Source organism: Leptonychotes weddellii, chromosome 7, assembly GCF_054177405.1.
Source record: "Leptonychotes weddellii isolate Sample4059 chromosome 7, ASM5417740v2, whole genome shotgun sequence".
Lineage (NCBI taxonomy): Eukaryota > Metazoa > Chordata > Mammalia > Carnivora > Phocidae > Leptonychotes > Leptonychotes weddellii.
Window position 1 is genome coordinate 95,120,346 of NC_138375.1, and position 23,244 is coordinate 95,143,589.

The 23,244-nt window shown below is 45.9% G+C and overlaps 1 protein-coding gene across 13 annotated transcripts in view; it reads right to left on the reverse strand.

The window, feature by feature from the left end:
* Positions 1–41: 41 nt before the first annotated feature.
* The window catches only part of MAST4 (microtubule associated serine/threonine kinase family member 4), a 519,579-nt gene continuing 496,376 nt past the window's right edge, over positions 42–23,244 (reverse strand). For 10 of the 13 annotated variants that reach the window (XM_081825660.1, XM_081825659.1, XM_081825658.1 and 7 more), the window contains 6 exons: positions 20,785–20,985; positions 18,211–18,440; positions 17,548–17,670; positions 8,782–8,918; positions 6,509–6,690; positions 42–6,143 (listed from right to left, as the gene is read on the reverse strand). In XM_081825660.1, coding sequence (XP_081681786.1) covers positions 2,275–6,143; positions 6,509–6,690; positions 8,782–8,918; positions 17,548–17,670; positions 18,211–18,440; positions 20,785–20,985 — 4,742 coding nt within the window. In that variant the 3' untranslated portion in view covers positions 42–2,274. The remainder of the gene's footprint in view (positions 6,144–6,508; positions 6,691–8,781; positions 8,919–17,547; positions 17,671–18,210; positions 18,441–20,784; positions 20,986–23,244) is intronic. The other 3 variants (XM_081825663.1, XM_081825662.1, XM_031038381.2) reach the window with 1 other exon arrangement.

Below are 23,244 nucleotides of genomic sequence, written 5' to 3' on the forward strand. Positions count from 1 at the left end.
TTTACAACAACAAACAGGTATTACATGAATGCAACCTTAAGTACTCTTTACTCATCCAAAATGCAAAAACGTATTTGGCAAAAATGATAATACACTATACAAAATATACATAAAAATATCATTTGTAAACAAGCAGCTAGTTGTGCTTTAAAGGAAACTGGACAGTTAAAAAGCAAAGGCTATAAACCTTGAACTACATCCCCGATAGACCTGCCGTGGTGTCTGAGTACAGAGGACCGGGTTATGACAACCGCCAAATACAGATATGAATTATAAATGTTGAGACCACTTTGGAAACCCACGTGAGTTCTTTTAGAATATTTGTTTCTTCTACAATTTCACAATGTAGTGATGGGGAAGAGCTAAAACTACATGGGGAAAAAAAAATCAGGGGCAAGGAGGACTTTTTTTTTTTTTTCCATTGCCAACTCATTGTACAATGAAGGACAACCAAGTAGTCAGTTAAGTTATGCCTTTGTTTTTTGGAGAAGGGTTTACAGCCTTGCTTAAATAATTTATAATCCACAGGCTGTGCTTAGAGGAACAATTTTATAGCTTGAAGATACTAAGACATCTGAGGGGGTTTGGGTGCTGAATTAGTATTTATTGGTAAGTTTTTTTTCTCTTAGAAAACAAAATAAAATATCCTGCTATGGATCCCAAACATCTTATAAAGACTTATCTGCGTGTATTTTCTCTTAGTGCCTTTAGAACTTATGTCAGCAAGTGTCGTCTTACAATACAAAACAAGCCACCAGGACAACTGCAACAAAAACAAACAAAAAAACCCCCTCAGCACTAAAATGATTTGACGAATTCTACATATCCCATGGTATACAAAATTTAAATAAGGCTTAGCAAAAGTAAAAAGGACACATTCAAGCACCAAATAGCTCCACCAAGTCTTTTTGTTAAAAAAATGCTGCTCTTTATTAATACAGTATTTTTTTTTTTTTGCATACAAATAAAGAGATCGTGTTATGTAATGTATGGAGCTACTCGATGCGTCAGAAATGAATGTGAAACCCAGGAACTTGCTAAAAACAGCAAGCTTCGTCTACAACATAAGGCCCCAGCTATGTATTAAGATGTATCTGATGTCCTGATTATTCATTAATATATATGCTATGATGCCAAAATCTGCCCCCTTTCCCCTCAAAAAAGCAATTTAAAACCTCTTCCAATGCCTCATCCTTCTTAATCGATTTAAGTACTCTCAGATTTGTGTGTGGCCAGGAATTTTCCTTTTTGTTCAAGAGCAGGGCTGGTGCAAAACTACTACAAGATGTGTGCTTCTTGGACTAGTGACTCATAGCATAAAGGCCTGAGTTTAAGAGCATGAAAAGAAGGGAAAGTAAGAGAAATAAAGTTGACGTGTGTTTACAGCCCCCGCTACAGCAAGGGTGAAGACCCCACATATGCGCCCACAGACAAGGACAACTGGCCTTTCAGACAGTTGGACCCAGGATCAGAATGTCCACTGGGATGGCTGTGAAGTGAAAATGGTTCGCTCCCTTGGCTCCGGCCATTCCTAATGGAGGAAGATTCCAAATGCAGTGATTAGAGTAGTTCTTACTTTCAGATCTGGAAACATAGGTAGCCAGATACAGTACTACCAAAGTCTCTCTTGAAAAATACACACAAAAACTCACCATCTACTGTATCTAGGACTTTCTTTCACCTTTAACTCTACTTAGAATGTTTCAACTTAGAAAAATGTAGCTTCATTGAAACATTCTCTTAAAACCACAGACCAAAAAACAGGTGGGTGGATGCGTATAGACGAACAGGAGCGTAGCTATACTTTTCCATACACCCAATTTTAACCGTTTTGCTTCGTTACTACGTTATGGTAAGTGGTAAAGCAAAAATCTTAACTGGGAAAAGAAAAAAAAAAAAAAAAGCTGTGGTAAACAATGCAATCAGCAGCAAGGTACCGACTCTACATCCCAAACCAAACACATTGCTAGGTATTTACAGAGAAAATCTTTTTCCTCAACAACCCTCAACTGTAAAGGTTTTTGTCGTTGCTGTTTGCACAAACACTATCTGGTAACAGTTTTACCGGTAACAATCGGGAAGGCAATTGGAAGAAGGTCCCCTCTGTCTGTCCGACTTTCGGCCTTTCTCTCCCTCTCCCCGCCCGGCCCGGCGGCGGCGAGGCTCCAGGCTCTGCCCGCGGGCGTCCCCCCACAGTGCTGGTTTCGAAAGGTAGTCAAGACTCAGGTACACATTCAGGTCGGGTCTCCCCAGTGCGGCCCGGGGCCTGGCCCATTACGGGGCCTTTTTGTGAGGGCTGCTACGCACACTCTCTTTCCCCCGCCTCTGCCGCACCACAAAGTCCTTCTCAGAAGAAAGGGCGATGGGCCGCTCAGGGTTTGGAGCTGGGGACGCCTTGGTGACTTCTCTGCCCGTGTTCTGCTTCCGAGTCTGAGGGGGCTGGGCCGGGGCGGGCTCTCTCCCTTTGGTTTCTCCCACGGTGGCGGTTCCCGCCAGGGCCCTGTCCCGGTGGCCGGCGCCCCCTGCCACACTGGGGCCCGGGTGGTGCAATTCCAGAGTGACGGAGGGGCTCCGAAAGGATGGCAACGAGTCGCTCTTGGTCATGGGGGTTCGGCCATCCCCACCAGGCAGGGCCTTAGCGGCAGCCCCGCCGCCCTTGGCGGAGGACGCGTCACTGCCGCTCGCAGCGGCCTCTCGCGCCCCGGGTCTGGCTTCGGGAAAGCTGGAGGAGTGGCTCAGAGGCTTCTCCGGGAGGGCAGCGGGGCGCAGAGAGCTCTGCCCGGTGGCCGACGGTGACCGGCTCATGCCACCACCGGGCTTGCCTGCCTCGGTGGGCGGCTTCTGGGGACTCAGCCCTCGCCCCTTGGCCTCCGGCAAGCCCTTCCCCACGGCCGCGGCCGGCCTCTCCGTGCCCTTCGGCCTGGCCTCGCCGGGCGCCAGGGGAAGGCTGGCCTCGGGCTTCCCGCTGCCGGCCGCCACACAAAGTGCTTCGCTGCCCTGCCTGCCCTCAGACCTCCTGTCGGCGGCGCCGGCCGGCGAACCCGCACTCTTGTCTGCCGGTCTGCACAGAGGTGGGCAGTCTTTCACAGTGGATGGTCTGGGGTGCTTTGGGGACGGGTTTTGCCTCTCACTGGCAGCGGCGGGTTGCCGGTCTGCCGACGCCTCAGCTCCGAGGTGTCCTTGCCACGGCAGCCGCGCGGGCTTCTCCAGCACCTCGGGGGGACGCCCGCCGCTGGCGGGTTTCAGCTTGGTGTCGGCAAGACCCCCTTCGGTGCGCGGCGGAGCGGAGGGTCCACCTCCCCGCTGGCTCGTCGCATCAGCGGCTGTGTTCTGGGAGCCTGGGAGGGCGGGGAGCGCATCCAACACACCCTGGCTGCCGCCCTTGCCCTCTCGGCCGGGGCCCCCCGGCGGCTGAGCCCCAGGCTCTCTGCCCGCTGCAGGCCCACCGCCCGGCTTCTGGGAGGAGGGGGCCCTGTCCGGGTGCTTAGACTGCGGAGGGCTCGGGTCAGGGCCAGGCCTGGGCTTGTGGCCGCCGCCTTCGCTGTGCGCTGCGGTCGGCTTGGGGGCGCCGTGGAGGCCCGGGCCGGGCTCTGCAGCACCAGGCCCGCCCCCCGGCTCCCTGCCCGAGCAGTGGCTCGGCCGAGCGGCCAGGCCCGGCAGTTCTTTGGTGACTGGGGCGGGCCGCGGGCTACTGCCCACGTGCTTCTGTAGAAGCTCTTCCTTCCTCTCGGGCTCCTGGGGACTGTCTTTCTGCCACGCTGGGCAACCAGAGAGCGGGTCTCCTTTCCCATTCTCAGTGCTGGGGGGCTGCAGGGACCGCCGGGTAGGAGGCGCTTCGGGCGGGGGTTCCGTACCACCTCTTCCTCTGCCGGGCTCCCTCTCGGAAGGAGTCCCTGCGGACGGCGAAGAAGAGGAGTCCTCCCTCGCCAGCGGCCTCACCTCAACCCGGCCGTCTCTGTGGCTTGTTTTCCCACAGGGCCCCCATGCGTTCTCCGTGGGGGTGGGGTGGGGCTGTGTGTAGCCGTCGGGGCGGGGCCTTCCCCCAGAGGGGGCGTTTCTGGAACCGTCACTGGTTTTAGCAGCTGCTGGAGGACACACCTCCACGGAGGGGTCTCTGCGGGAGTCGGGCCCGGTAGCGGACCGCTGGCCTCTGGCTGCGGAAGGGCCTCTTTCAGACGATTCCCTCCCACTCAGCTTCTCCCTCGAGGGGGCGCCTTCAGGTGGCAGCAGGCTGCGTGACCTGGACGGGTCGGCACCGTGGGGGTTCGGCCCCAGGAAGGGGAGGAGTTTAGTGTCGGGGCTGTGGTCTTGGTGTTTGCTGGGGCCCCCCTCTCTGTGCTGGAGATCGCTTTCCGTGGCTGTCACGGGGCTCCTGGCAGCATGGGAAGCTTTCCTGTCCCGCTTTAGCTCAGGCTCAGGCAAGGGAGCTGCTGGTGAATTCTGGAGACCCCGGCTGGAGGGCGGGAACCGGGACTCCAGCAGGTAGGACTTGCTCATCCTGAAGCTGGCAGGGGAAGGCTCCCTCTGACCGGCCGTGTCACCCTTCATGCCCCCGCTGCTGGGGAGAGCCGGTGGCACAGAGGGCCCCACCTCACTGGCGGGGCTGGGGCTCTGTGCGGGCTCCGGGGACGGCAGCTCGGTCTTGGAGGCCTGAGGTCCAGACAGGAGAGCAATATCCAAAGTGCCCTCAATTGGCTTCAGGCAGGACACAGACCTACCTTCCAGCTTATACTCGGAGGGGCTTTTGCGGACAGGTGACTCGGGAGCAACCAAGCCCGGCTTCTCCACTCCACCATCCACCCGGCCGGCTAGGGCCTTGAGAGGGACAAAAGAAACAGCACTGATCTGCGTCGGGTGGGCACTGCTGATGAACGCTCGGCTCTCAGAGGCCGGCAGGGCCTCCTGCTGTGCACCCATGGCCCGGACTGGGTTCCCGGGCAGGCTTTCGTGGGCACTAGAGGTCATCTTGGGCTTGAGCACAGGGCACAGGCTGTCGTCTTTGTCTTCAAGTGACATTTTCTTTCGGAGGTAATCGATGTTGGCCAGTTTGCTGTCTAACTTCTCACATCGGAGACACTCCTTGGCCTGGGGGGCCTTCTCCAGGTTGTCCCCCTTCGCGGAGCTGGACCTGTCCGTGGAGTGACAGAGAGTGTCCTGGAGGGTGCTGGGAGCAGAGGTGCGCTTGAAGTCACAGATGCCCTGGCTGTGCTCCCCAGGTGCCAGGACTTGGCCCGTCGCTGCCCCTTCCGAGGTCACCCCCTCGCTGGCCCGAACGCTCGCCTGCTTGTGAAGAGCCCCTTTCAGTAGACTGCCCAGGGACTGGGTCTCCTGCAAGGCCACTTTGTTTTCAAAATGATTTGACCTTTCTAAAGCCTTTGGGTATATCTTTTTCTCTCTCTCTTCTAGCCGAAAAGTCGAGAGGTTCTCTAAATCACTACCAAGTCCATGGGATTTCTGGTGGGGTTCCTGTTTCTCTGGGAAGCCCTCTGGTTTCTTCACTACCACCTTGGCCTTCAGCTTCTCTCGGTCCAGCTCGTCCACAGACTCCTGTCTCCCCAGCTTCCGGGAGACGGGGCGCTTCAGGCAGCCTTGCTCCACAGGCCTGGCGCGGCTGAGCGAAGGCGCCTCACACACACTCTCCTCCAGGCTCTGCAAGGTCACTTCCCGCTGAGGCTGCTCCCGCTGCGCTTCCTCCTGGGTCACCTCCAGGCTGTGCTTGCGGGAACACAGGTGCTTTTTGTCACTGCCATAGGAGGGGGAGAGCTTCTCCTCTGACTGCACGCGCTTGAGCAGCGGGGACCTCGGGGGCTCTGCGCTCTTGGGCCTCACAATATGTCTGACGATGGTGGGAGGGGAGTGCATTTTGCTGGGAAAGGCCTGAGCGATCTTGGGATTGCCAAGGGAATGTCCCAACAGAGGGGATGGTGACCGCTGGGGGGAGGTGGGCTGTGGCGTTGGAGAGGGGGTCCGGGCCAGCGGGGAGAGGGGGATGCTGCCAGCCGACTTCCGCCTTCCGGACCGGTAGCGCTGTCCGCTGAGTTTGGGGGCCAGACCATGGAGGGTGCTGGGCCGGATGTGTCCTGACCCCGCTGGGGAATTGGGGGCGCTAGAGCTGGGGGAGCTGCTCTGAGAGGAATTAGTACCTGTGGGTAGAAAACAGAAAGCCGTGAGCAGTGGACTCCTTCCCTTTTCTTTCCGTGCTTCCAACCCAAACTCTTTTAGATCAGGTCCGATAAAGGTCAGAAAATTGTCTTAGCATTTAACTCTAATGAATACACGCTTTTCAGATAAACCTTCCCCACATCAGGGTTCAACCCACTACTTCCTGCCTTAATTAGGTCTAAATAGCCACATCTCATGACTGCCCTATAAATCCTGTTCGTTGCCATCTACATCCTCAACCATCTTTCATTAAGTGGAATAAGCCTCCTGTCCCTCAGGAGCTCAGATGGTGATTCTGACCTCCTCTCAACTCTCCCTTGCTGTGTGGGCCAGGAGACTCACTCACCGGATGGGAAGTCGGGGGTGGAGCGATAGCTGGGCGTGGGGGACCGGGGAGACAAGCTGTGAGTGGGGGAACCCGGGAGGCTCTCCCCTGATGATAGGGACCGGTTCAAGCAGGAGAAACTTCGGCTGGTGTGGAGCAAAGGAGAAGGTTGCTTGGCTAGTTTTTTGAAAAGGGATCTTCTCCTAGAGTGAAAACAAGAGAAAACTGATTAGATTCTACATCTGGGGCCACCCCTGTCTCCCCACAATACCCGTGTAGTCAGTTCACACCTCTGGGCGAGGGACAGCGGTCTGGTGGCAGATCCTACACTAAGGCGTAGGTACCCACTTTCAAATTAAAAACCTTCTTATGACTTAGAAAGGAAGAGTCTTTGATAGTATATAACGGAAGCTCTCTCAATTCCAAATACTTTAGGAAGGGCTGAGAAAGTAGGAAAAATATAAAATACATGAAATAAGTATTCATTTATTTATTTGTCAGGTTTATGAGGAGGGCATTCTTTACCCGAAAGATTCTAAGCATGCACCCTCAGACACAATGACACAATTTAATTAAGAAATAATACAAAGTAAATCTCTGGAAGAAAAACCATTATCTTGGATATAGAATTCTTTAATGGTGATACGCTGGGCAGAGGCTTTATCTAGGAGGGGCTGTTTGCTGTGCTTATTCCACTGTGGGCTCTTGAAAATTCCTAATGACAATGTAGGCTGTACATTAACATAGAAAAAGTGAGAAAGGTGAACTGAAGCTTATCGTATCAGCAGGGCACCAGACACTATGCTGCAGCAGAAGCAAATGTGTATTTAGTGCTCAACAAGCATATCTTAAAGCAAAAAAAAAAAAAAAAAAAGCTTCAGACGGCTTAGAAGTGCAAGTGGCTGTAGAAAGTTCTTTTACCTCTGCCATCATGCAAGCCTCACCCACCCCCAGTGAGCTTAAGCAAAAGTTTAAACACTGCTGCCCCTTGAAACAGTGCTCTGTATGACTTAAAGCATAATCCAAATTAATCCAAATATAAAGCACACATTAAAAAATATATAAATCACTTATTTATCTAATAAAGCACATATCTCAGAACTCATGTGTTTAATTTTAATCAAAGCAATACATGTACTTGGGTTAAACAATTACATCATTTTATACAGTTCATAATGAAAAATAGCAACTCCGCTACTCTGCCCTTGGCCCAGTCGCCTGAGAAACCACTTTCTACTCCTTTAGCTGTTTCTTCTCCTATTTGTCTGCATATTGCTAAGTAATCTCTTTATGCTATGTTTTCGTTTTTCAGTTTTAGAAACTAGCTATTGATTTCCTAGCAGAGAAGATGAGGATGAAGCTCTTACACAAGCCCCCTTCCACCTTCTGACCAAATACACTTCCCTTTTTCTATTCCTCCCTCTAGAGCTAAACCAAAACTTTCGGTTAGAGAAAAGGGTGGCCTTTTTTCCCTCTATTTTATATTATAAATATTGTTCACAGCTGGGCTATGCAAAGCATGATTCCATTTCCTTTCTTGTATGCTTTTGTCTTTCCTGGACTTAATAAGCATTCTTTTTTCATTTACTTATTTTCCCACATTTCTATCACTAAAAATCCTCTTAATACAATCAGACACATTAGATCCAAGTGGGCAAAGGAGGGATGCTTCTGTGGCGTCACGTGGGGAGCCCATCCAGACAGTTGTCTGGCGAGAAATGTCCCCACCTCAAACACATACACGCATTTTGCCAGTGTGTGCAGAGAGCACAAAAAGACTCATAGTCCCTCCCTGATTGCAAATGTGTAACCCAGTTAGATCTTCAGTCAGTAAAACAAAACTCCTTTATTTTTAGGCTTATTTGGATGCTTTATAGTTATTTTCTAGTATCTGCCACTTAAAAAATAGCAATTGTATGTTTTTAGATAATGTAAAGGACATTATTAAATGTAGATTTAATGCTAAAAACTGCCTGAAGATCCAGTGCCTTAAATCCAACTCACTTGAAATGAAGTCTAGAGGCTTAAAAAACAGCAAAGGGCTTTTCATGGTACTCACACAGGGAAAAAAAAGCAATCTGAATTTTTCTATGATGTAACTATGTAAATCTTTTCATTGTGAAAAATAATGCTATTATGAATGTGAACTTTAATGTATAAATATTTGAACCACAGCATGAAATGTCTCACAGAGCAATGGATCTTTCTCACATATAAGTGTTTAAATTAAGTAAGGGTAAGTTTCCTCCGACATGGGTATATACCAAACTCGCAAAAATACTGCTGTAACTAACCTTTCTAGACTTTCTTTCTTCTTAGATTTCTTGCTCCGCCTCACCATCCGGCTCTTATAGCTGTTTCTCCTCGCTGGTCCCGTTTTGATTGATGTGTTTTCAAATGGGGTAGTAGTGATTGACACCTTATTTCCACTCTATAAAAAAAGTGGGTGGTATTAAAGGGAAACTCTGGGAGGAAATAAGATCAGAACTGGGCTAGGAGATTCAAAGACAAAGATACCTAAAGACATATGTACAAAAGCCTTCCATTTCTAAGTAACCTTTTAAGCAGTGACATCCTGACAGAACACAAAGGGTGGAGGGCAAAATGACAGGTTGCTTTAAGAGGGCAGGCTCTGGACTCCACAGATGTGAGTTCAAATCCAAGTCCGGTGACCGCAGGAGGTTGCTTCTCCTCTCTGCCTCAAATACCTGCACTATCTAACAGCGGAATCATACCTATCTCACAGGGGCTCATGTGAGGATTCCATGGGATGGAGTTAGTAAAGCCTTCAGCACCGAGTGTGACAGGTGGAAAGCACTCTATAAATAAGAGTTCTCTTCATCCATATGTATTAAGTATAAATGTGCCCAGGGGCTGTCTGTTCTTGGTTGATTTATTTTTCTTTTTTCTTTTTGTGTTTTTCCTTTGACCTAGAAATCACAGACTAGCAAAACTGAATGAGACTTTTATTTTTAATTATTTTAAAAGATTCCTTTTCTGTCACCATAAAACTTGTCAGCTTGCCGAACTGGAAAGTCGATGCCAGTGAGTATAAAACAGCCTCTCTTTAACCAGGTCACGGATCGTAAGGTAACTCCTGGTGGATTTCTGGGCCTTTCACTCAGTGCTGGGACAGGGCTTGCTGGGCAGGCCCTGAGGGTAGAGAGGAGAGTGGAGTCAGAAGCCGGGCCGAGGGGTGCCCAGGGCAAATGGTAGGACTGATCCCCTTCACTCCTGCATCAATGACCTCTTCTTGAATTTCTTAATAACCAGGGGAGAAACATGTCCTTTCAAAATCACAGATGGCCCTGATTACCTTGAAAAGACAAGAAGTACAAGGAGAAGGGTCTTTCAAAAGGCCTAAGCCTGGAAAACACCTAGCAAGTCAGCTCTAAGTGGTACTAAGTGATGGGGGAGTTAAGTATGGTGGGGGCAGGGGACCAAACCAATGAGGACTGACTGCTTTCATGTTAACATCTACGCCCCCATTCCAGTTTGGGAAATAATACATGACATCATAAGAAGTAATTGTAAAGCATAAGTAAAAATAAAAATCATTGAGAAACCTATCACTCAGCTAACACTGGTAATATTTCAGTATATTTCTTGATCTTTTTTCAGGCATGTATAAATTATGCACATATATGGACATACTTCATAAATAATTTTAATCTTAGTTAATCTAATATTTAGCTTTATGTTGTTTTTCCATTTCACATTATATAACTTGAAAAACCTTCCCTGCATCATTGAATGTTCATTAAGAACATAATTTTTATTGGCTGTATAAATAATATTCCAGGAGATGGGTGAATCAAACCTTAAGTATTTCCATACTGCTATTGTTTTCTACTTTTCAGTTCTTTTACGAGTCATAAGTACCCTTATCTATAAATCACTGTCCTAATCTCTGTCATTTTCCTTAGATTACATAATTAGAGTCAATGCAGCAAATCAAAGGCTCTTTCCAAATTTTTTATAGACTCTTGGTCCATACTAATACACTATTTTACAGAAAGTTTATGTCAATATGTATTTTTGTGGGCAGCACATAAATATTTTTTTAAGATTTATTTGAGAGAGAGATTGAGAGAGAGAGAGCGAGCAAGGGGAGGGGCAGAGGGAGAGGGAGAGAGAATCTTAAGCAGACTCCATGCTGAGCTTGGAAGTCTACACAAGGGTTGATCTCAGGACTCCATGACCTGAGCCAAAAGCAGGAGTCAGACGCTTAACTGACTGAGCCACCCAGGTGCCCCCATAAATACCTTTCTTACCACAGGTTTGTCAGAACTGAATATTAACATTAAACAAATGACCAATTTTATACAAATAAGCTCTATCAAGTTTTAATCTCCGTTCTTTGACGGTGTCTCATTTATTTTGGTCATTTCTATCTCTTCAGGAGATGGTCTGTCCATGTCTTATATCCACTTTAGAATCAGCAAGTCTTAGTATTTTATGACTGATTTTTAGAGTTTTTTGTATATTTAAAACATGAATTCCCACACCTAATGTCCTAATTGTAAAAAAATATTTTAGGGAAATAGGATTCGAACTGAAACAAAAGGAAAAAAAATCATTCTGAAAGAATAAACTGTATGTTCTACATGCAAATGCCAAAACTTTAAAGAATAAACCTTCATCTGATGGTAAAGACTGACACTCTATTTCTTGTTTGAACAGAACATTCAGCTTCTAAGTATGAAAGGCCTGCCATTGGAGGTTGTTTGGAATGGGATCTTCTCTTCACAAATTGAGGGAGGTCATGCTAAAATAAAATGTAAGTTTGTCCTGCATGCCTTAGGTGAATGAAAAGAGCAACCAAGATGGATGGAGTTCATCTTTCATTGTGGTTCTTTCAACCCTTTTCCATATTCATACATAGACGGGACACAGAGAGCCTTCGTGACCATGTGGTTCTTTCAACCTTTTTCCATATTCATATACAGATGGGACACAGAGAGCCTTCATGACCACTGAGGCTGTCCTAGTATGTGAGTCACTGAACCAGAGTCCAATTCTACCCTTTCTAGCATAATTCACCACCGGCCTTCCTGTCTTTATCTATAAGTGGTTAACAATGTCACGCAGGCTTTTTAAAAGCGTATTTTGAGCATTAAAGTGTTTTTCACATATATTCTCTTATTTTATTTTCACCACCATGTCAGGAGGGCTGTTTTATTTTTTTACAACCTGGTGAAGTGGGAAAGAATTGTTATCCTTGCATGAAAGATGAGGAAAACAGATTCAGGGACACTGGGTTTTCTTCCCAAGGGGACGTCCCAGAGCCCAGTTTGGAAGAGCCCACCCCTGGCCCTCTGCCTCTCATCTCCTGTGCCCACTCATCATGGGCATGGTGTGCCCTGGTCCTCCACCTCTCTTGCTCCCAGCAGAGTACATGGCTTGTACTTAACGGGTGGTGGTGAGGGAACCAGTCATTGGGTTAATATAGTTCAGAATGATCAACGTATCAGACTATCAAGAAGAAAACGAAGAAATACAAAAATAGCATAAACATTTTAAGAAATAAACATAAATGATGAACATATCTCATCAGAAAATAGTTATGACCAGGGTTTTTAAATCAGAGCACACCACTGAGCTCTGTACAAATATTCCCTTCCCCTATAAAAACCAAACCCGGTTTTGTCTTTCTTGTTTCTATATATGGCTATTCCAAAGGACAGTTTGCTTGACTTATGTAAATACACCGAGATAACTTCCCTAAGCAGGAACTACAGACACAGAAGATACAGAGTGCAAATATTTCACTGGGAGCATTAATGACAACGAAAGTGGTAAATGAATGGAAAAATAACTTTTTCGACAATAGGGTAGGAATCATAAAGCCTGCCACCTGGTGGATTCATTGGCTACATGGAGGGCTGTCTGAGCTCAGTGCAATTTATCTTACTGGGTCAGTTCATCCTCACTACATTCTTCTGAAGAACGAGTGAACTCTTCTAAGAGAAATTCTGTGGTACTTGTTTAAAAAACAACAAAAAATGGGGCCAGCAGATTGTTAAATGTTCAGTTTGTTCACTTTTACTATAAACCATTTGTATAATTGTGCATGATGGGAGGGGAATTACTTTAAGCTGCCTGAACTCAATACAATGGGAGGCTAACCAATCTCTTCCTCTCAGTCTGGCTCCATGTTAGCTTATCGGTTGGCCTTGGATATCTTATTGAGGTAAGACTATTTTTACATTCCTTTCTCTGCATCATGCACATGGGGAATGTTGCACGTTCTGTAGGCCTATGTCTTTGCTCTCGTTCACATCCTCCACAATCCAGCCTCAACCATCTTGCACACCCCATCCCATATACAAACCCAGGCTCCTGCCACACTAGTTTACTCATGTACCTCTAGCACTTTGAGTTTTTGCCCTTCTGTGTGCACACACCCTCTATGTTCTGCTGAGACCATCCCACACTCCCTTCACATACGCTAACTCTCTACCCATAACCCCCAACTCTTCCTGTCTACCCTAGTTTCAGCGCCCTCTCGTTTGGGCTTTGGGCCATATTTACAGTCTGCTCCTTTGACTACAGACCGGTATTGCAACCGTTTCTCCATGTGGCAATCAGAGAACTGCAGGTATGGAGCACTATGGTTGGATTAATGCGATGCACAGGCCCGATACTACACAGCAGGGTGCAAATCCTTTTCTGCTCCTTCCTAGCAGATAACCTCGGGGTGCTCTGCTAACTTTCTCCTGCTTTAATTTCTTCATCTGTAAGGTGGGAACACACTGTTATTTATAGCACCTACCTCCTAGGGTGTAAGGATTATAGGCGCTCGTCTACATAAAGCATTCCCTATTACCTATTATTCTTGTGTGTCCTCTGTTATATGATCTTTCAGGACCTAACACAATGCTCTGCACATTTTCAGGGTTCAAAGAATATGTAAGGATGGTAATAATGATGCTATTTGATGGCCTTCATTCTAGTATCTAAAAGTTCCCCAGAGTTCATAGAAAGGAAATTTTTGAAGCACAGGCTGATGAAGAACATACCTCTCTTATGTACTGGGCATTTAAACTAATGCTATCCTGAAAAAGCAACCTGACTGAATTGAGAGTTTCCCAGATTAGAGAGGTAAAGCCGGGCACGTTATTACGTGCATCAATATGGACTTCACCCACCACGGCAGTGGGTGGAGAAAGATTTTATTGCTTTTGTGAAGTTCTCTGAGAAAGCTACCTGAAAGCCAAATGGAGGTGATTAACTCCTTGTGGCAGGAGAGGGGGAGGCGAAGGTGAAGGAGCACACTTTAAGGGAGTCCCAGAGCCAATGGGGAACTGAACTGGAGAAGCAAAGATTCTATAATTCCATGGATCTATGATGTGAAGTGACTGTGGACGTACGTTAGTGCCTCCCCAGCAGGTTTGCTTGCAAGTTGCAAGAGTAAATAAGACCAAAGGTTGAAGGTATTAAACGTGGAAAATGCTTCCTACGTTCACATTCCAAAAGATAAGTGAACACTGTACAAGCATTTCTAAACAGACACCTAGCAGCCTCCACCTTCTCCTAAGGGTGCCACGACATTTCATGAAGTAGTCTGCAAGTCTAAACATCAAGGAAACAGCAGCCAAGAACACCAAAATAGAGCTACCGCCCTGGTGTTCCAGGAGCGACGGCATGAGGCAGCCCAGTGTGGATGCTCCTCACTTTACACTTTGTCCCAGAATCGCTGTTTAAATTTGGAAGAAAGCTACATGATTACACAGTTCACTGGGAAGATAATTAAATCCCTTGTATCCTTTTTGTTTCATTACATTGGTTGCTCCTCTCCAGTGCTCCCTTTACGAACCAGAGGCAGGATCCTCTGTTGGCTCTGTGACAGAGATGTCACGGCTCTCCAATACCCTATGTGTGCGTTTACACAATTTCAGAGACACGCTGACTAGATCCAGGAACGAAGGTGCTCCGTAACCGGAGGAGGACAAAATGCTATAGATGGGACTGGATTCTGCCAAGAGGCCTTGCCAGAGACCTTCAGGAGAAATCTATCTTCAAATTTCACAGAAGCAGGTTTTAAAATCTTGAATCATATCAAATGTAAAACAAATTATGAAAATCATCAAATGTCTCAGCCAAGGAAACAAATGCGTATTTTTTAAATATATATAAATATATATATATATTTCAGTTTATTATTTCTTGTGATTTTATGAGCAGACACACGAAATGACACGAAGATGTGCTGTGGCAGGAGCTATGCCACACTGTTATAAAGAAGGCAGAAAGCCGAACTGAGTTACCATTCAAAATCCCTTTGACCCTCTTTTAAATGCTAATGCCAAGATTTGCAAAAGCTCTAGCAGGATGAATAACAACTAAGAGAACCTCACCTCTAAAACACAGACTTATTATCTAAAACAAAGGGTGAGCTCCTAGAAAAGAGCAAGGAGCATTTTAGAGATAAGTAACACCTCTGTCTGCCTAGCTCTGCGGTGAAAAGGTTTAGATACTGGATATGTAGACAGGGGGTGGGAGGGAGGGAAACCCACAACAACTTGCCCGGGCTCTTCTTCACAGAGGGTGGATCTGTGAGTTAGCCATGGGGCAGGCCTGGACCACAGGAGCAGGTACCATGAAAGAAGGTGCTTGTCAGACTCAGGAGTCTTTACATCCCTTCTAGAATTTTGCCCTGGAGAGCCCGAAGTCATTTCAGGTGACTTTCACAGAGCCAAAGGATCTCCGAGTCAGCAACCCTGTTGTGCCTCCTCCCATTTCTTGGACACTTACTGGGAGTGAGTTGTTGCATACCAGGTGGGCAAAGAATATTATCAGGGATAGATGGGGAATGAAACTAAAAAACTCAGGTCTTATCCACCATGTCCTCTGTTTCTGTTCAGTGGCCACACTGCAAAGCGTAGCCTAATGGCAGCCATTTAATGTTGAACGGCGAACTGAATGGCATATATATATCAAGACATGAGTCAAAACATAACAAAAGTTAGTGGTGTGGTATTTGGCTCCTCCCATGGTAACTCTTGGATAGCAGGCAAAGGAGAACCCCACTGTTCACCTCAATACCACAAACAGTTATTGGGTACCCATCTATATCCCAGGCATTGGGTAAATGCTGGGATTATGCGCAAAGCTTTAATAGTTAATATCTGCCCTGCAGGGCTCTGTCCGATTTGCATTGTGTTCAGCACGACCTTCGGCTGATTTCCAACGCTGCCTATGGCACTGTGGTGTTCTCTCAATATTGACTCCTATCCCTCCAGTGATCGATACACGCATTTGTGAGAAAGGTGGCTAGTGTCGGGGAGCGACCTGGTGGGTATGAATGACAGCAACGTCAGGCCCCAACCCCTCAGACTTCAGTTTTGAGCCCAAGACCAAAATTTGATTAATAATGTGAATTAATCGATGGCAGTAACTTTCCTACAGTCTGCTACTTCACAATGGACCTTTGAATATGCATGCTATTAACTACTCTCAAAACCTAGGCCAGACCCTTAATTTTTTGAAGAATATACTCCTGTTAGCTGCGGGAATGAAAGAAAATGAGAAAAGTCATTAAATTGCACTTATTTTTGGAAGGCTTAGCACACCCACGTCTTTGTAGTGCCTTCTAGATTTCTAATTTTCTTTCATGTTTCAATTCAATGAAATTTCTCTATGATGTCTCTCCCCGCTCATAGAATATTCTCTCCGAAAGTATGACATTCCTCCCTCTGCTACAGCCCTGACTAATTAAGTTGAACTTTATCTGCTTCCATACATCTCCTACATCTCCCATACTTCTCAAGGGCAAGGACTATACCTTAATTCCTGTGTTATCCACATCTACTACAGCACCGGACTCAGAGCAAGTGTTCTGAAAACAGTCTAAATGCACATTATTTAAATGGCATATATGTATTTATGCTCTGTCTCTCAATAGGCTGTAGGTTATTTGAAGCGATGGCTCACACCTCTCGTAGAGAAGTCCCTTACAGCCCCTCTGGTGCTCAAAAAGCAAGAGGTCATCCATCCATAAATCCGTTGCTTTGTAAAATAATCCTCCAATTAGAAACTGTATTTCTGATTACAGACTTCTTTTTCTGAACAGATTTAAAATCAAACACAACTTCATCTGTGTTTTTACAAGATCCATATTTGGAGCTCTAACTTTATATTCTACAGTCAGCAGGTGACACAGCAAGTAACTCAACAGAAACGAGAGGATCAGTGTAGATTTTCTCTCTCCACTCACATTCATGCTTCTTGTGGTCTTAACTCTATAGGTTTTATTCGGCTTACATTTGAAATAGAAAATGATTTACGTTCAAATTCATTTGTGTGAGAGGGGAAAGGCCTAATGATTGCTAGCACCCCTTCCCCCATTACTACCTATTTCTTTCATTTACGGTATATGTGTATATTTTCACAATTCTTTTTGTAAAAGATTTGCGAGAGAGTAAGCGAGCGTTAGGGGGGCGGGGGGAGATGGAGAGGGAGGAGAGAATCTCAAGCAGGCTCACTGCTGAGAGCAAAGCCAGACGTGGGGCTCGAGCTCATGACCCTGAGATCACGACCTGAGCTGAAACCAAGTGTGGGAAGCTTAACCGACTGAGCCACCCAGGCACCCCTGTATTCACAATTCCATCTTTCAAAGGAAATCCAACTGTCAGACTGAACCTTCATATCTGACCTCACAGTGTAATACCACTTCATCTTCCATTGCACTAGAATAAAATTTACTTAATGTTCCTGAAGAAAATCACCCTTAGGATTGGTGATTTCCAAACAGATTTTGCTATGTGAGGTTCACAAAATGAAAAACTCTTGTTACCTATGATTTAGAATAAAAAGTTAAATTAGGAAGTGATTGGGGAGATATAAGAACATGGTTTTCACAATACAAATAACCAGAGAATTCATATTCTCTTCTCCTTTATATTAAACCTTAGACTACTGAATACCTTTCTCAGTTATAAGACTGTGTATGGGTGTACCATAGAGAAGAACTGTAGAACTTAAGGAGAGAATTCTTGGTAGCAGTTGTTTCTGATGACCTGCTTTATCTGTACGGCATGGACATAAAAAGATAATACCTTCAACAAGAGCTCTATAACTTCCGTGTGGACAAGTCCATGCACCGGTTCTCCATTGATGTGTGTGATCAGATCCCCAGCCTTCAGTCCTGCCTGGCATGCTGGACTTCCTTCTTCTACATTCTAAAGTCCAAGAAGAGAGTATATATTCGTAAGCCAACAAATGGCAACCCTAACATCTGCTGTTTCTTCTGGGAGACTATTCTGAGTTAATCAGCAAATGATCGTACGCTCCTAAGAGGAAATCAGGAAGGCATGGTTATTATTCCTTTTCTGTCATCATCCTAAAATAGGACCATTCCTTATAAAATTTTAGGTGGGTGAAGAAGGTAGTTTTGTTTTTAAAAGAAGACCAGAAAAAAAATTACATAAAAAGAAAAAGAAAACAAACGAAAAAGAAGGGTGGCAAGAGGACTTTCTTTGACCATTTCCACCAGCTTGCTATGCAGACTGGACAATCAAACACGAAAACTGGGCAGAATTATGAGAAATTACCAGTTTTCGCTAAATTCAATGCCACCCCCTAAAGGGAAAGGGCATGAAACAGGTCCCAAATACCAGCTTAACAGAAAAACTGCTTGTAAATAGGCCTCAGCCAACTTATTCATTCTCCAGGATGCGTGGGAGTGAAAACTAACAAGGATGAGAAGCTGCTGCCCTTACCCAAACAATATGGTGCACCGTATAGATGTCACTGTCTCCCACATACACCCGGATGGCTCGGATGGTAAAACCATAGTTCTTCCCGGAACTGTGGATCACGATGGGCTGATGTGGACTGGCGGAAGCTGCTGAAGAATCTCGGCTGGGAGAGGAATCTCGTGAAGAAGAAGGGTCCGAGGACAGGGAATGGGGGGACATTGGACTTCCCAGGGGAGAAACAGCAAACATATCTGCAACACAGAAGCCAGTCATCAAAGCTGATCCTGATCACACAAACAACCATGCAGCCAGCCCACACCGCGTTAGCCCTGCCATGAGTGGGAGCTTGGCTACCAAATGAATCCATTCATATCTAATAAAGAAATAATATAAAAATATTTATATTGCTAATCAGCATGGCTTTAAGAAAACTTCAAAAAGAGTCTTTATTTTAACTCGTTTTTCAATTAATTCTCTGAAGTTATAATTTCTTAATTCCCTACACTAATTAAAATACACACAAAACCTAGCTCCTACCTGGCTGTGATAGTTCTAGTTAGTACATTTTGTTTTAATTAGAGAAACAAATCAAAGACGCACAAATTTCAAGTAGGCCTTTACACAGAGAAGACTGTGTGGCCTATAATAAGAGATCCTCAGGCTCCAAATCTTGCCCTCAACAACCTGAACATGGTCATTCTCAAACATCCATGGTCAGGAAAGGAATTTATCAATGCCCCAGTTGCTTTTTGCAGCATTACTGAACTAGTACTCAGTAAGTGATTTTGATCAAGCAACAGTGAAATGTCAATTTCTCTATGAATCACTCCTCATTTCTCTGATTATAACTGATTGTCTTCATATGTTACCTATAATTCTAACAATTCTGAGAGGATAATACAGGTGAAATAGAGAAATTTTAAGAAAAACTTAGTTCACCTTCCACAACACCAATTCTACTCTGTTTTTCTTGTTTTATAAGCAGACACACTTCTAATTTACTGTTGCTGTCACTGTTCCATCTGTGTGAATCTAAACAGAGCTTAACGGGTCATGTGAAACTGTGTGTGTGTTTGACAAGAAGAACAATCTACAGAGGAGGCTGAGGTTGAAGGGTGAGCCCGGTCAGAGCCACGCCACTAAGCCCCGGGGCCACTGAAGACTCACCAGGTGCACAGAGTACACTGTGGCCACAGCGAGCTGAAAGTATCCACACTATCACTTCTTCCCATTCTTAGGTCTGGCCAAAGTAGAACAAAGCTAAGTGTCTCACTAGCCATGCTCCTTCACTTTGTGACTACACGTAGCATCTTGGTACTCTTTTGCTGGCTATCTCTTATCTAAAGGTCAAAAGACCAAGTGAGGAGACACACACCGGTGGTCAGTGAACTTCTAACCATGCAAGCAGGAATGGGACAGAGTGGACACACACACACACACACACACACACACACACACACACACACACATCGAAACTGCTGGAAAGCCAAGTCCCCGATCCTTTCCCTCATGACGGTTTCCCTTATTGCCCCAAATTGAACAATTGCTCTACTTGACCAAGAGGTGGGCTTTCTTACCAGCTTTCAAAAGCGGACTTACCTTCCCAACTGCAGCTGCCCTGGGGCCACTGCCTTTGGGTCATGAACCATCATTCAAACTAGGGAGATAGGTGTTTGTTTTGTGGTACTAAAGAGGATGTCTCCCAGCAAAGAGTATGCTAGAGTGAGCAGTAACCCCCACATGAGCATTTGTTTCTGTCAAATTTCTTTCTGCACAAACAGGAAATTTTGAAAATATTAACACTTCCTTTTAGACATGGTCTGTATTCTTCCAAATGCAAGCCATGTGCAACAGAATTTGGTTGCCACTTGCGGTCCCTGGCCGCCATTTGAGTGTTCAGTCACCAACACTAGGGTGCGTATTTCATCTTTTCCAGTGGAATTGCTGTGCACGTAGTGATTTGTGGAGGCAAAACCCAGTTGTGGAAAAATACTGCCAATTCTACAAAACCGTAATTAAGCTCCGTCTTCCAATACAGGGAAGAAAATGGTTTGACTACCAGTAGGAGGAAGCATAGCTCAACAGACAGGGTTGGGAAAAAGTATAATTTCAGTGCTGTCTGTGACTCTCTGAGTCCCCAGAAATGAAAAACTTACGTCCTCCATGTCTATTTCCTCATTAATTAGATGAGGAAAAACTATACTTAGCTTTCCTACACAGATGCTACAAACTGCTCGGTAAAGGATATAAATGATGCCCAATCTAGGGAAGAAAAATTATTCAGAGGAGGTAAATTTACCACTTCACTTGGGGACGGGGGAGCAGAAAAGGAAAGAAAACAAATACAAGAAGGCTTTGTGGGAAGGAAGCCTGCCTCATCTCCTGATGCAGAAAGAAGCCAGAAGACATCAGCGACACATGCTGTCTGGGAGCTCCCGGGCTCCTGCAGGGAGAAGCCCCCGGGGGGAGCTGTGCTGGGCGGTACCACCCGTTACTGCTCCTAGCCATCCTGCATCCCCATCAGCATTCCAAACTGGGGAAGGGGGGGACACATGCACAAATCACACAATTTCATGCGAGTAGATGTCTCTCTACCTCCTGGGATCATGAGGGACAGAGCACTGGCAGAAAGGGACTTTGTGACCTTCCCCGAGATTTTCTTTTTTTCTGTGCTTTCTAATCGCTGCCGGGCCATGTGAGAAGCGGGTTCACTGGAGGGCTTTGAGGAATTATCTGTACTGTCCACACACTCGCTTCGTCCATTTATCTGATCCAAGTGCTCTGAAAAACTGCCAACTGCACAAAGAAGAAGGGATAAACACATTCAGGGAAATCTGGGACAGGAGAGGCGGGGAGAGGGGAAGAGAGAGGGAAGGAAGAACACACTGGGAAACGTCCTCCCCTGTGGCTCACCAGCCCTTATGGTGTCAGGCAAACGTTACAAACACATGACTTGTCGCAGAAAGGTGCTGTGGAGAAGGAGAGGGAAGAGGCGTCCATTCAAGTGTCACTCTACCTGTCCACGAGTCTGCTCATTCTCAGCCCATGACTCGCCTTACCTCGAGACTCATTCTTTCTAGAATCTCTATCTCACAACCCTGGTAGTGACAACTCCTCCCCCTCGCTTCCAACCCATGGAAGGCCATGCTATGAACCAGCACCACCTTATCAATGCCATGGCCGCCCACTGTATACTATGACCATCCTGGGATATCAGTGATCATCCTTAGCGATGCTGTTAATGATGTGGACAAGGCTGTTTGTGGTAAGTGGACATCACTTCATTTCTTCATGTAGCCTTATGCCTGTGTCACCTCCTACCATCCTCCTAGGACACACCTACACTAAGCTCACGCATTAATTGACAGAGGCGCGCCTGAGGTGTCACCTTTGACTTCTCATGCCATCTGCCCCCTTACACTCTCCGCTCCTTGCAAACTCACAGGATGACAAAGCCTATTACCCACTGTGTTACTCAGTGGCTCACTACATCTTCCTGGCTTTTCCTCTAGGCAGTGTGTCATTCGCTCTGTCCTGAAGTTACCGGACCAGTGCTAAGATCCTTTCCCCTCTAAGCCAGCCGTGCCTTCTTTATTTTTAACCTTAGTAACCCTTAAGAGACACTGGAGGTGTTTTTTTTTGTTTCCTTGTTTTTAGTTAGAAAATTAGGACTCCCCTCAGGAGAGGATCCCAAGAGAATGTAACCATGAAGGAAGTGACAAAAAATGGAAAATCACTGATGTCTGTCTGGGCAATGGCACAGACAAAGAGTAAAAGTTTCTGAGCAGAAGTAACATGCGGAGTCCCCCCAGAGAAAAGGTGAGCAGCCTCCCCTTTTGGTTCTTCCTACTCTTGCTTTCACAGACTTTCAGTTTTCTTTCTTTTTTTTTTTAAATCACTGATAGTTTATCTTTGTCCCTCCAGAAAAAGCAATGCTTATCTCATTTTGACTTCTAAATGCTGTGTTACAAGCCCCCCGTGCTTTAAAAACCATCAACACAATCATCACCTTAAGCTTTGCAATCCATGCAGAGAATCTGATACCATTACAAATGATCCTTTGAAAGACCAGCAGGCACATTTTAAAGCACATGACACTCTTGGCCTAGGGAAGAGTTAGGCTGGATAAGACTTAACACACATTTCTGTTCTGCTGCTGAATGTACCACTCAAGTTTGGCCTTTGTGCACAGAGTGGGCACCTGCCCTAGAGATGGGGTCCTCGCTAAGGGCAGCTGGGACTTGGGAGAGTGCTGTGGGTGCGGGAAAAGATTCAGACTTCCATGTGACACCCATGTGACCTACAGAGGAAGACAATCCTAAGGGAAGTATCAGCAGCCTTCCTGCTCCCATCTGCCCAGCTCAACCTCACTCAAGTCCATCTACTCTGTGCTCTCTAAATAAAGAAATCAACAGCTCAAGGACTTGATAAAAACTGCATCACAAATCAAACACCTCATCTCGAAAACCTTAAGCTTCCTTTTGGGTAAGTTACATGCTCTTCTCCTTGCTAATCCAGGTGGGTGGGACCCTTGACAAGTGCAAAATGAAAGGCTGATTCTCTTCACAACGAATAGTGGGTTTATTCGAGCACTACACCTAAGACTTCAGGACTTTTACTTTTCACTGATTCAAAAGCAATGTAGTCATGAAGAAAGAGAAAGAGGTATAAAGCTGTACTTCCCTAAATACCCAAATGTGAATATATGGTATTCTTTTCTATCATCCCTCCCTCTTGCCTCCACCACCTCATTTCATAGCCCTGGATATAAGCTGCATTTCTGTTCTGCCAATGGTGGATAATGTCACCTTAATGTTCTGTAAATGTCAAGGGTTCTTTCTTTTTGACGGTGGAGCAATATAAAAATCAACACATTTAATTTTACTACAGTCACGGTTTTCAGATTTCCTAATTACCCTTGGCCATGAGCAGATCAGCTCAACTCTCTATTCTGTACAGCCCCCAAGGTCTTTGATTATTTTTAGTGTGTGTATGGGGGAGACACGAGGTGGTTTGAATCAATTAACCAAAATGCATGGCAGGACCTAAGCAGTT